The 14,437-nt window shown below is 37.1% G+C and overlaps 1 protein-coding gene across 3 annotated transcripts in view; it reads left to right on the plus strand.

The window, feature by feature from the left end:
• Positions 1-14,437, plus strand: part of myo5b (myosin VB) — a 56,711-nt gene that overhangs the window by 21,164 nt on the left and 21,110 nt on the right. For all 3 annotated transcript variants that reach the window (XM_082140942.1, XM_082140940.1, XM_082140941.1), the window contains exons 4-18: positions 1,703-1,847; positions 3,899-4,055; positions 4,734-4,877; positions 4,963-5,044; positions 5,470-5,577; positions 5,691-5,800; positions 5,920-6,185; positions 6,531-6,612; positions 7,277-7,417; positions 8,221-8,343; positions 9,010-9,093; positions 11,471-11,614; positions 11,713-11,810; positions 12,684-12,770; positions 12,996-13,107. In XM_082140942.1, coding sequence (XP_081997068.1) covers positions 1,703-1,847; positions 3,899-4,055; positions 4,734-4,877; positions 4,963-5,044; positions 5,470-5,577; positions 5,691-5,800; positions 5,920-6,185; positions 6,531-6,612; positions 7,277-7,417; positions 8,221-8,343; positions 9,010-9,093; positions 11,471-11,614; positions 11,713-11,810; positions 12,684-12,770; positions 12,996-13,107 — 1,883 coding nt within the window. The remainder of the gene's footprint in view (positions 1-1,702; positions 1,848-3,898; positions 4,056-4,733; positions 4,878-4,962; positions 5,045-5,469; positions 5,578-5,690; positions 5,801-5,919; positions 6,186-6,530; positions 6,613-7,276; positions 7,418-8,220; positions 8,344-9,009; positions 9,094-11,470; positions 11,615-11,712; positions 11,811-12,683; positions 12,771-12,995; positions 13,108-14,437) is intronic.

Genomic DNA, 14,437 nt, shown 5'->3' on the forward strand with positions numbered 1-14,437 from the left:
ATTCAGACTAGGTTCGTGCAGAACGGATTTCATGCACAGACTTTGCAAGCACGGATTTCACAGAAAACTATGGAAATAAAAACAGTAATTGATCATAAAACCATGGTTAATTTTCCTATGGGACAGTGAACAAAAGTGAGAGCTTACAAAAGCTACAGTAAACACTTAATCAACACTATGTTGGCTAGCAGGCGAGGGGAGGCAAAGCTTTGCTCTTTGTTTACATCGTAGCAACAACATAAAACGTACAATTTGAAATGTTAGTAGAAAACGCAACAAAAAATAATAAGACATACTTTCAATTTATGATCCACAAACAACAGATTGTCCCGAACAAAGTGGGAACTGCTCTATTTCAGGAGGAGCTTTTGTGCGTATAGCCTGCATTGTCTGGAAGCTGTTCTCGGTAAAATGTGCAGCACACAGATAAACATTGGGGTTATAATGTTCAGGCACAGTGTTTAAAATAAGTTTTAACCTCTCTTAGTTCGTCAGTCGTAGGAAGGTCAAACAAATGAGTTTTGGAAACAGGGTGGAAAAAAGCGTCTCTTTGACACAGCGACAACACTGAATTCTCTAATGCAGCTCAGCCAGGCCTCGTCCCTTTTTTTGCACAATCTGTGGGTGGGAATTCTTTAAATGAGTAACATTTGACTTTTTGTTGTAGTTCTTGGAGAGGGGATTCAAAACAAATCTCCCTTTGGAGTGGACTTTGAGCTTTGTAACCTTGCAGATCTTTTTTATGCTCAAACAGCAACATTACACACTAACTAAAGTTTAAAATTGAAAAAGCATAATAGGACCCATTTAAGATAATAACGTTTAAGTGACTTCAAATTACATGTTTAAATACCAAACTCCTTCAGTTGTTGTTCTACCCTCCCACAGATTTTGAATGTTGAATGTATGACTGTACAGAGTTTTACCCCAATTTTGATTGTAGGGAAGCTGTGAATGTTGTAATTAGGTTTCCATGGTCAGGCTTTACTGGAGAGTAACAAAGACACACCTGTCCAGTCTACACTCATCACGTTTAGTGTTTCTGTTAGTAACTCTGTCCCTATGACAACATACCCATGTTAATAGGTTGTGGAATTCTGGGATTGTGTTTTATTTGTGGGTGTGTGTTGATTTCCTCTGAGTTGTTTTGGAGAATTAGCCTAGACACATTATGCAATGTATGTCTGAACCCAAACGCTGGATGACGTGTCCTGTTAGACAATCAAGAAGAGCGTATCTGCGGTTTTATATACAGTACGACATGTTCATACGGTCTAACAGATATTTGTGGTCTTGTCAAAAGAGCGTCCAGCTCTTGTTTGTCTTGTTTTATTGTTGGTTCCTGGTCTGCTGTGCTTTGTAATGACTGAATGATTCCCATTATCGTCTCTGTCAGGTCACAACAATGCCTATTGACTCATAACTGCTCTTTTATGTTTTATGTCTTTTATCTTCCTTTTAACTTTCACAGACGTGTGTCTGTTTTGTGTTCTCTCTTTTAGAACGACACATCACGCATTAACGTCATTTTGCTTGCTGCGACATCATTTGATTATTGATGTCACATGATAATTATAGTCATGAACAAATATTTAAACATTTATCTGTATCATCATGATTTTGTCTGATTTAATAATGCGATTCTGTGTATTAACTGTGTTGCACAGTTGTAGGTGTAAACCTGGTGTAAATCTCTCCTCAGGGATTGTTCTGGTGGCCATCAACCCGTACGAGCAACTGCAGATCTATGGAGAAGAAGTCATCAATGCGTACAGCGGCCAGAATATGGGGGACATGGACCCTCATATATTTGCTGTGGCAGAGGAAGCGTACAAACAGATGGCCAGGTCTGTGCTTGTTTTTCATTGTCTTATAAGATGACAGGCTAATTAAGTTTATTTGTTCAAGGTGCTATTAAGTGGTTTCAGTCGTTTTGCTAAATTTCATTGTGATAAATTTAACCCCACCCCCTCTCTCCAAAAAAAAAACCCCTCATAAAACATCAACACACTCAAAAATACATTGTTCCTGATTGACTAATTTTATAGAAATAAATGTTTTTAATAATTTCACTATAATATACAATATGGTTGAAAAGTTTGGGGCCAGTTAAGGTTTTTTTTAAAAAGAAATAATACTTTTATTCAGCAGGGACACATTAAATTGATCAAAAGCTATAGTAAAGACATTTATAATGTTACAAAAGATTTTTGTTTCAAATAAATGCTGTTCTTTTGAACTTTCTATTCATCGAAGAATCCTGAAAAAAGTATCATGGGTTCTGCAATAATATTAGGTAGCAGCAACTGTTTTCAATATTGAAAAGAATAAAAAAAAATCAATTCAGCATATTAGAATGATTTCTGAAGACTGGAGTGATGATGCTGACAAATCAGCTTTGCCATCACAGTAAATAAAAATAAATTACAATTTAAAGTATATCGAAGTAGAAAACAATTATTTTAAAATGTAATAATATTTCACAATATTACTGTTGTTACTGTATTTTCATCAAATAAATGCAGTCTTGGTGAGACTTCTTTAAAAAAAAAAAACTTTAAAAAAATCATACATATTCCAACCTTTAGAACACTAGTGTACCATTACATTCAAAATAGTATTAGAAATATGATAATACTGCACCTGCTATTTTAGTAGGTATTATTTTATTTGTAATACTTCTCTCTTTTTTTAGAGAACTCTTTTTGTAGTTAAAGCCACCCTGGATTACTGTCATCTCATCTTATGATTTTTATGTGACTATCGATGATTTATTAAGCATTTCTCAAGAAGAGTTTAATAAGTTATTTGCATCAAATAAATGATGAAGCTGTTGGTTCAGCTCTGTTGTTTTGTAAAAAAGCTCTGGTTTCAGAGCAGTGATTTTCACTGGCCGTAAACAGGGAATGACAGCATGCGCTTTGAAAGCTGTGAGTAATCTGAAAGTTCCACTCGATTTAATAATGGATAGAGTGGGCAGATAATCACAGTGCACGCAGCATCATTCTTTGAACCTTTGTATTTATATGTTTTTTTTGTCGCTTGAAACAAAAGACAAAACCATTTGCACATCAGGTTTAAGCTTGAGCTAAACATCCCATGCCGAGACATCGTGACTTCTTAATGACTGGTGTAATGCTGAAGTCCCAAAATAAGCTCAGGCGAAGGAGGAAATCCAGGTCTAGTGCATACAGACTCTGTTAAAGTCCGACCAGCGGCAACTGGTGTGGTTTTGATTGGAGATGTCAGAGTATTGGAGAATGTTAACTGCAGTCATGACAAAATGTCTGCAGCTGACAAAATGTGACTGTAAATCATACACTTTCCTTTGTTAAAAACATAATAAAATCTCTCAGCCAGCTTCCTCTTGTTTTAGTCATTGTGTACAAAGGCCATCCTGGAACCTTGTGAGGTTCCAACACACACACACACACACACACACACACACACACACACACACACACACACACACACACACACACACACACACATATATATATATATATATACTCAAAACATATATTTAACATTTATATATTATATTTTGTAATTTAAGTTATTTAATATCAAAAGTATTTGCATATGATAACAAATTCAGTTACACAATTTCATTCATTTTTTACAAAAAAATTGTCACACTTGAAAAATTAATTATTCTGATCCTCTCATATTTTGGGACCAGAGAAAAATCAAAATTTTCCAAGGCCTGTCGTACTCTTTATTTTGATTTTCTTTTATAAGAGCATCAGATTGCATCATGCATCATAACATGTTTCATAGACCTCCCTTTTCTGTAAGCACCATTTGATTGGTGAATACACTTATTTATCATGTATATCATCTCAGGTATTCATATAGACACTGATTCTGTATGTAAACCTGAACTTTTTTCCTGCAGAGATGAGAAGAACCAGTCGATAATCGTGAGTGGCGAGTCTGGAGCCGGTAAAACAGTTTCGGCAAAGTATGCCATGCGCTTTTTTGCCACTGTGGGAGGTTCAGCAAATGACACCAGCATTGAAGAGAAAGTACTGGCCTCCAGCCCCATCATGGAGGTATGCCTTGACACTCCTGTATTTAATAATTATTGAGAGAAAAACGACCCAGGTCTCCAGATAATGTCAATGAGTTGTGAACCACTTAATTCAGACACATTACCAGAATAATCAGTGTTCAATTTCATAAACTTGTGCCACCAAGTACTTCCAAAGTGTGCAGCGGCTGTAAAGGTGCCCTCCCTTCTCTCATCACTCCATCTCATTGTGGCACTGGCACACTTAAGCTGCGAAATGAAACCCAAGAATCGGCAGGCCTGTGTGAACAGATAAGAGCAGAGCTGGCTTGTGTGCCCTTCAGGAAGATAATCTGTGTGCCAATGAGAGTGGCCAAATCTCACAGTCAATTTAGAGATATCATTACAGTGGAAATGAGCACTGGTGATAGAAGGATCTCTTAGGATGCAAACCTAGAGATACTAATACTAAAGGTGACTCATAACATCCCGGCTCAGACAAACAAATAATCTGAAATCACAGTAATTACTTGTTCTAAATGATGCTGCAAACGGGATTTTAGGTTTATGCCTCTTCAAACATGTTACACCCTCTGTTATGAAACTCTCCACCCTTATGTTCTATTATGGATCAGTCATTTGATAACCTCCTGTTCCAGCTTATACCAACCAAAAAGTGAGTCAACCATGATTAACACTCTTTTTTTCCTCTTCTGTGCAGGCCATTGGAAATGCAAAAACCACCCGCAATGACAACAGCAGCCGCTTTGGGAAATACATTGAGATTGGCTTTGATAGGAGATATCACATCATCGGTGCCAACATGCGAACGTATCTGCTGGAGAAGTCCAGAGTAGTATTTCAGGTGCGTCTCACACCGGAAGGAGGCTTTAAGATTTAATCGTAGCCCCTTGTGCTTTTCCATGTGCTGAACGTCAATGTTTCTGCAGGCTGAGGAAGAGAGGAACTACCACATTTTCTACCAGCTCTGTGCTTCGTCATCTCTGCCAGAGTTTAAAGATCTTGCCTTGTGTAAGTGACCCAGTGAACACAATGATGGTTTGGTTACTTCCCGTATGATGGTATATACAGTTTAATGGCAGAAATGTCACAGATATGTCTTAAAGATCTGGTCCTCGTGGCACGAGATGATGATTTTTCTGTGAGACACGATGCAACTTGTCTGTCAAATTATTGTAATGACTTAAATTATCTTCATTTGGGGTTTTTCTCATGAAATATTTACATGCAAATTTAATTTAATAAAAAAATAAATTACATTTAAAATAGTTAAGGTAATATAAAACATTATTAGGTTAATAAGGATAAATTAGTTAGGATAAATAATACCTATATTTTGATTTTATTTAGCATTTTTGGATCCTAAAGCCTACTGCTAACACTGATGGTCTTTAAGTTTTGCTCATTCAAATTGTCCATTCACCCTCATGTTTTAGCCAGCGCAGAAGACTTTACCTTCACATCTCTCGGTGAGAACATTTTCATTGAGGGTGTTAATGATGCTGAGGACCTTGTGAAGACAAGAGAAGCTCTTACAATGCTTGGTGAGGAATACAGCTATAAAAATGACAATAACCAAGGAGTTGCAACATTATACCAAAGCCATTCTGAGCGTTGATCCTAAATATTTATCATGGTTGGATTGTGTGTTGTGCAGGTGTGAAAGAGAACCATCAAATGAGCATTTTTAAGGTAATCGCCTCCATCTTGCACCTGGGGAACGTGGAAATTGTGTCAGAGAGAGATGGAGAATCCTGCCATATCACCGTAAGTAAACGACAAACAGTGTGTTTTGTTGCATGTTGTTTGTTTTAGCATATAAGCATTAAACCGATGACTATTCTTCACTTGCCTTAGCAATCACGATCTCTTTTTTTCACCTGCAGAGAGACGACACTTATCTGCATCATTTCTGTCAGCTGCTCGGTATAGAACAGGAGCAGATGGAGCACTGGCTGTGCCGCAGGAAGCTGGTGACCACTGCCGAGACCTACGTGAAGAACATGCCGTACGCCCAGGCGGTCAACGCCCGAGATGCCCTGGCCAAACACATTTACGCCCATCTCTTTGACTGGATTGTGGAGCACGTCAATAAGGCCTTGCATACATCCACTAAACAGCACTCATTCATCGGGGTGCTGGATATCTACGGGTAATGCTTGTGATTATGAGAGGGCATACTTGTAAAGATTTGGAAACTTAGCTCCCTGGGTTCTTATATACAGTACGGTAGGGTAATATGTCTCTGTGGGCCACAGGAAACTGTCTTTCATGTTTTGACCTTCCCTTAGCAGAAACCTCATTGAGTTTTTAGAGTCAGCATTTGCTTATAAGCCTTTTTGGCCATGGGACTAATTGCTTCCTCAAATAAGGGAACTTATTGATCAGCACTAGAGTAAATAAGCAGAGAAGTGCCAAGCTATAGGATGCAGAGAGAAGTGCAGAAGGTGTTCAGTTTGTTTTCATTCAATGTTAACATGTCTTCATCTCTCAACAGATTTGAAACATTTGAGATCAACAGCTTTGAGCAGTTCTGTATTAACTATGCCAATGAGAAACTACAGCAACAGTTCAACTCGGTCAGTAATAGAGGATCTCTAGATCCATGTTTAGGGCCATTTGAGTCACTTCTGCTTTGCTATCTTATATATCATAATATACTGGATAAATATTATAATTCTAATAAAATATATTCTCTATTTTTTTAAGGTTAAAAAAACATATTAGTTTCATTTTAATAATAAATGTTTTATATTATATTATTTTAAATGATATATTATTTGTTAAATAATAATAATAAAAATATTCTTTAAATATTAAACAATAAATTAAAGAGTTTTCACAACAAATTGCTGAACAAAGCATATTAGTTTTAAACACTTACAGCTGCTGTGTATTATTTAGCCATCCATCTTATCATTTTTTTATATATTAGACAACATTTTATAATAATAACATTATAATAACATTATAATGGTAGTTTAACTAACAAAAGCCAGTTCCTTAATGAAGTCATCTTCCACGAAGTGACATCATTTTAGAATTGCATTTCGAATTATATAGTTTATACAGTAACTAAATATTTCATTCAATAACAACAAAGCATATTCATTTCATGTTCATAAATGTAATGCATAACAGAAATGATCTATGTGTTTGTGACTCTTGGCTGTATTTAGTTGCAACAAGTTTCATGTGTTTGATGGATTTACCTAATATATATATACATAATCTGTCACTCAGCATGTGTTTAAACTGGAGCAAGAAGAGTATATGAAGGAGCAGATCCCCTGGACACTTATTGATTTCTATGATAACCAGCCGTGCATTGACCTCATTGAAGCCAAGCTTGGTATCCTGGACCTTCTTGATGAGGAGTGTAAGGTGAGCCTGAGCAGTGGAAAAAAGTTGATAAAAAGATTTTGAAAGGCATGTTGCCTAAACAACTTGAGGTGTGTGTGTGTGTGTGTGTGTGTGTGTGTGTGTGTGTGTGTGTGTGTGTGTGTGTGTGTGTGTGTGTGTGTGTGTGTGTGTGTGTGTGTGTGTGTGTGTGTGTGTGTGTGTGTGTGTGTGTGTGTGTGTGTGTGTGTGTGTGTGTGTGTGTGTGTGTGTGTGTGTGTGGGGAAATGGGAAAACCTAGCCTATAGACACCAGAACAAGACAGAATCTAAAGGGAAAAATCAGTGTAGACCTCTTACTACAGGCTTTTGCGGGAAGGAACGGGATAAAACGGTAAAGTTTAGAGTGAGATCAAATCTAAAATATCTTGGCGGAAGTGGGTGGGAGTGTTAGATAATCTTGTGGGAGTCGATTGGAAAACTCCAAGTGCTCTAATGACGTCCCAGACTAAAATGCATGTTTGAGCTGTTTTGACTGAAAGCAATTTGCACTGACATATCTTAAAATGTCAGTGCCATTGTTTTGTTTTAAGATGCACACCAGTAATGTTTTTTTCTAAGGCACATTTTAAAAAAAAAGCTTCCTTTAAGAAAGAAGGAGTTTAAGAAAACTCCATCCCACGCAGACCTGTAGAACAGAGCATCTAATTTAGTTTTAAACACCCCCGCTCTTTGAAGTTGTTGAGTAGGAACCGGAGCAGCTTCAAAAGAGTGAACATGCTATTTCTGCTACAGGTAACCCAAATAATGTTTTCAGTTCACAGAATTTTTCTTTTCTGCATCTGACAGGTTCCCAAAGGAACAGATCAAAACTGGGCGCAGAAGCTGTACAGCAAGCATTCAAGCAGCGGGCATTTCGAAAAGCCTAGGATGTCCAACAGGTCTTTCATTGTGGTCCACTTTGCAGATAAGGTGGGTTCAGCTTTTATTAAGGAGTTAAGTGCTATAATGATGTCACCAATCCAATCATTAACAGCTTGAAACTCTAAACCAGGCTTTTATGCTATAAATTGTAAACCCAATTGATTTGAACCCTTTAACAGAACATTTCCCCCGGTTTTAAGGATGAGGCTTATGCCTAGTCCCAGACTAAAATGCATGTTTGAGCTGTTTTAACTGAATGAGCTTTAAAAATGTCAGTGCCATTGTTTTGTTTTAAGATGCACACTTAAAGAGGTTTTTTTTCTAAGGCACATTTAAAAAAGCTTCTTAAATGCCCTAATTGAGCTAAGGCCTAATCCTGGCTTAATTTCAGCCCTGTCTGTGAAACCAGGCCTTATACTGCCTAGATGACTGATCCGAAATTGAACTTGAGTGACATGCATACTTTTTGTGGATATTATAAATGTGTGTGTTGCACAGCTGGGTTTTTAGGGCACATCTGCTCACTGAAACCCAACTTGTGAGGAACTTTGTTACACAACACAAATGATTGTGTTAATAATGCATGATGAATGCAACAAAAATGGCTGATTCTTCTCCATGCCAGTTTTGGGTCACACAAATTAGGTAGCAAGTTATTTTGAGTGTGGCACTGATGTTCGAGTTAAACTTGTGACATTATGTCATCCCTGGCAGGTTGAATATCAGTGTGACGGCTTCCTGGAGAAGAACAGAGACACTGTTTATGAGGAGCAGATAAACATCCTCAAGGCCAGTAAGGTGAGCAATGGGTATTTTTGGTAAGATTCAAATATTATGTTTTAAAATTGCAAAAGAATAGAAAGTTCATTAATAATAACAATAATATTAACTATTATATTAAATATAATAACATTTTCATGAACTAAATATAATGAATATGAATATAATTAACAGTTTCTTATCATAAAATCAAACATTTTTGGATTTGACAATTTGTTATTATTAATTCAAGGCAATATCCTTAGTATATTTAGCTCAGCTCAGTTATGTTACTCTTCCCTGTCCAGCCGAGCTTCTGTTTATACTTCATTCTTCCTCAAGTTTGCATGATTGAAATCACACTTTAGCTAATGTTTTGCTCTCTGACCTGTTTAAGCAGTTAATTGACTTAAAGTTTTCAGGCAAACAGAGGCCTGACCTTGTCCACACCTAGCACTGTATATCACTCGAACAGCCAGATCCATCTTAACTGAGATTTAATAGGATATCCATTGTCTTTGTCGATACTGATCTCTCTTCTCTCTTTCGTAATGTTTTGTCCTGAGGTTTCTTGGCAACAGAATTTGCTGGAATCTGAGTTAAGTTAATTTAAAGACACCAGCACATCAGCATCTACAAGTTAAAGATCTTCCCTGCACGACAGTGTTGGAATACTGTTGTGTTAATAGTGAAGGTTTAACTTATGCATATTAATTAGGTTGTACAGAAATAATTAAACATGATATTTTACTGTTTTAATAAATAGTCTATGTGATGTCTATAACTTCAGTCTTACATCTACCACCGATCACTTAAAGGAACACTCTGACTTTTTGGGACTTTAGCTTATTCACAGTATCCTCCAGAGTTAGATAAGTCCATACATACCTTTTTCATTTCTGTGCGTTCTGTAAGTGTTATTTGACGCACCCACAGCTAGCCTAGCTTAGCACAAAGACTGGATGTAAATGGATAAGGTAGCATACTAATCCCAATAAGTGACAAAATAATGCAAACATTTTCCTATTTATGTGTTGTGATCTGTATAGTCACAGCGTGTACAAATAACAAGGCTATATGAGACAGAGACCATTTTTAATCGTATAAATACTGGGAACTATATTCTCACTAGGCGTAGGGCGTATATTCACACAGCTACTTGGGCGGAGTGGCTACTTGGGCGGAGTGATTAGCGCAGCACACGAGACAAGTAGCTGTGCTCCTACGCCTAGTGAGAATATAGTTCCCAGTATTTATACGATTAAAAATGGTCTCTGTCTCATATAGCCTTGTTATTTGTACACGCTGTGACTATACAGATCACAACACATAAATAGGAAAATGTTTGTATTATTTTGTCACTTATTGGGATTAGTATGCTACCTTATCCATTTACATCCAGTCTTTGTGCTAAGCTAGGCTAGCGGTGGGTGCGTCAAATAACACTTACAGAACGCACAGAAATGAAAAAGGTATGTATGGACTTATCTAACTCTGGGGGATACTGTGAATAAGCTAAAGTCCCAAAAAGTCGGAGTGTTCCTTTAAAAGTCAAGTATGAACCGCTGGTCTAATGGTAACGTTTTAGTTTTGAATGTGAGGATTTTTTTCTAATTAAATAAAATAATAAAGTACTTATTATTTTACTTGACTAATGTTAAAATGTAATACTTGTTAAAATTTTAAGGATATATTTCACTGGTGACAATTTATTAAAAATAAACAGTATTTTTGTCTGTCTTGCTGATTTAAAACAGCCAGTGAAATCAATTTCAGTGTAAAATTGTGATAGCCCATGGTGTAGAGCCTTTCAAAGTCAGGATACGGAGGCAGATTTTTGCTTTAACTTATAACAAATGATTAAATGTTAATTTCATTACTTTATACAACCCTGTTCAAAAGGGGCCTACTTATATAAGTAATCGGGATGCAATTTGTGAGACCATTGCTACTTACACCTTTAATTTGTATTTACTTTATTTTTTAGCATCTCTGTTTATCAGTGTCATCTAGTGTCATACCTATAGTGACAGCAGTTTAATGATATCATCTCTATTCTGTCTTAGAGTGCTGAAACTTGGCAGGATCATGGTATTAGCAATGCATTGAACCACACTGTGTACCTGCCTTGCGGTGGATGCTCAGGGAGTGGATTTTAAAGGGCTTCTAAAAGTGCTTTGAAGTGCTGCTGGAGTTGAATACAAATTTACACTAGTCTAGCTAGAATAAAAAAAGGGTTTTTTATGCCTCTTATGTAAGATGTGATGCATCTGTAATGTCACTGAAAATTCATTTTTTCAGTTTAAGCAGTTAAGGTTTCTTCATGTGACACTTATATAATCAAATATAACAATTTTTATTAATATTCTTGTCTTCTTGTGTCTCTACAAAAATATAATTTCTTTGTTTTGTACAGTTCCAGCTGGTTGCAGATCTCTTCCATGATGGTAAAGATCCTGCTCCCTCAGCCGCCAGCAAGACCTCCAGGATCAACGTCCGGGCCGCCAAACCTGCTCTAAAAGGCCACAACCGTGAGCACAGGAAAAGTGTGGGCACCCAGGTGAGGCTTGGTATCAAAGGCCAGGTTTTGATGGTGGATCCACTGAAGCTGTGTTTATTATGAAGATGAGGTGATTCACAAAATTCTCTCCCTCACAGTTCAGGAACTCTCTACATCTTCTGATGGAAACGCTGAACGCTACCACCCCTCATTATGTGCGCTGCATTAAGCCCAATGATTTTAAGGAATCCTTTGTGTAAGTTTGGTCTCTTTGCCTCAGTTTTATTCTTCTATTAGAACTTATCTAGTTTATCTTGGCTATAAATAGCGAGGTATAGCAAATTAATTTAAGCTGCCAGAGAACATTAGAGTCATGCTGGTACAGTGACATTTGATCGACCTCAATTGCTCTGTAAGTTTCTTCTGAGAAAAAGGCATCAAAGCTCCTCTGAGAATTAGCCGATCAGGTTATATAAAATAATTAGACTTAGTTCTCTTAGATCAAAATCAGTAGAAGTGCTTCCCATTTGCAAAATTCTTGCTGATTTAACACTTCTGTTAATTATTTTTCCCTTGAAGTGTTTGCGTGAATGAAAACCTGATAACATTGACCTGTCTATTCCAAATACTATGATAAAAATTAATGTTTCGCCCAAATTTAGATCTTGGAAAATAAGATAATACGATAATAAACATCTACATCTACAATCTATCATAATCAATGTATTTGTTTACTTATTTTTCTTGTAAAATTCACAAATCTGAGAAAGGGTAGGGTCTTGTTTGGCTCTGTTTGTGCCCTCTGCGAATTCCTGAGCACAAAGGATGTCCTTCAAGGATGCTAAATTGAGAGGGTTTTGTCAGTCACATGCTCTTAAGGTTGTGAACACACAGTCACAGAGTTTTGAGTCAGACTGCCTTCAGTCCCAGAGTGGACTGCAGCCTCCCAATGCCTCTCTCACGGGAGATGTGCTCTATGCTCAAGAGAAAGATCCGGTAGGTCTAGATAACGCCCCAAATCTCCTGTGGTGTGACAAGTTTTGTACCCAGAAAAAAAACGTCTAGATCATCTTGTGTTGGTTTTTGTTAAGATCCCTCACTCCTTTGGCTGATTTCTTGCTTTCTCTAGATTTGATTCTAGTAGAGCTGTTCAGCAACTGCGAGCATGTGGAGTTCTCGAGACCATCCGCATCAGTGCCGCTGGCTATCCATCCAGGTAACAGATCTACAGATTATTTTATTGTGCTTCAGGGCCCCTGTCTTCAGCTTCCTTTTCTCCATCAGTCTGTCCTCTACTTATGAACCTCATGTTCTCCTTAAAATAGTTGAAGATGAAATTCCATAATCATTCTGAAGCGATTTTAATAATGATTACAGAAATCAAACTGAATACAAGTGTATTTAATATCATTTCCTCATTACATCTGATGTCGTTTCTTAGGTGGACCTATCCAGATTTCTTCAGCAGATATCGGGTGCTCATGACAAAAAAGGACCTGACCATTGGGGATAAGAAGCAGGTCTGTAAGAACCTGCTGGAGACCTTGGTCAAGGTAAGATAACGGTGCTAGAAGCTCAAATGTAAGTTGTTCGCATAATGTTCGCTCTCATTCTGGTATTGTGGTAATACCATGTTTGTCTGAACAATTACCCCAGTTTTTTTTAAAGCTCATTAATACCATTGTATTGGGTTCTAATACCACGGTATTGCCTCAGTGTTTAAAAAAGTAGATAAGCTCAGACCATATTTCAGTAGCACTTTATTTTACAGTTCTGTTCCGAATGTACATACTATGTACTTATTATAGTGATTGCAATAACTGTAATAACTAGGTATTAACCCAGAACCTACCCTTAAACCTACTGTAACCTTAAAGGAACACTCCACCGTTTTTTGAAATAGGGCTTATTCACCTTCTTTCCTACATTTAGATAGGTGGGCAAATGCATTTTTGTCTCAGTGCATGCATTGTTTTAGTTTGACAGGGTCGGCGCTAGCTTAGCTTAGCATAATGAATGGAATCCTTTGTTGCCAGTTAGCATGTCCTGAGTAAAAGTGATATAAAAAAATTTAAAAACCCACCTAATTACTTCTTGTGGCCTGCATATTCACAACAAGTACAAATAGCGATGCAGATTAACACTAGACGATTTCCTATGCAGATATTGACTTGGGACTATATTAGGGGGAAGCACAGGCGAAGCACTGCTACTTGGCCGCAGAGATATCACGCCCAAGTAGCAGTGCTTCGCCTGTGCTTCCCCCTAATATAGTCCTTAATATATAAGTCAATATCTGCCTAGGAAATCGCCTAGTGTTAATCTGCATCACTATTTGTACTTGTTGTGAATACGCAGGCCACAAGAAGTAATTAGGTGGGTTTTTAAAAAATTTTATATCACTTTTACTCAGGACATGCTAGCTGGCAACAAAGGATTCCATTCGTTGTGCTAAGCTAAGCTAGCGCCGACCCTGTCAAACTAAAACAATGCATGCACTGAGACAAAAATTCATTTGCCCACCTATCTAAATGTAGGAAAGAAAGTGAATAAGCCCTATTTAAAAAAACGGTGGAGTGTTCCTTTAACCAATGTAGTTGCCTTATATTACCCTGTACTTTCTTAGGTAAATACACGTACAGTAAGTGCATGTACTGTAAAATAAAGTGCAACCTATATTAAGAATTTTAAATATTTCATAAATACATTCTAACAAAAGTTTGGGGTCTGTAAGATTTTTAAGACTCTGTGAGCAGACTTTCAAAAACATGAAAAAAACTCACCAACCCCAAAATTTTGAACTGTCATGTATTTGTTATATCAATGAATGCAGATTTTGCAAAAAATTTCATTTTGACATTTTAACACCTACTGCTTCTGCTT

The sequence above is a fragment of the Leuciscus leuciscus genome (assembly GCF_965113295.1).
Source record: "Leuciscus leuciscus genome assembly, chromosome: 16".
Classification (NCBI taxonomy): domain Eukaryota; kingdom Metazoa; phylum Chordata; class Actinopteri; order Cypriniformes; family Leuciscidae; genus Leuciscus; species Leuciscus leuciscus.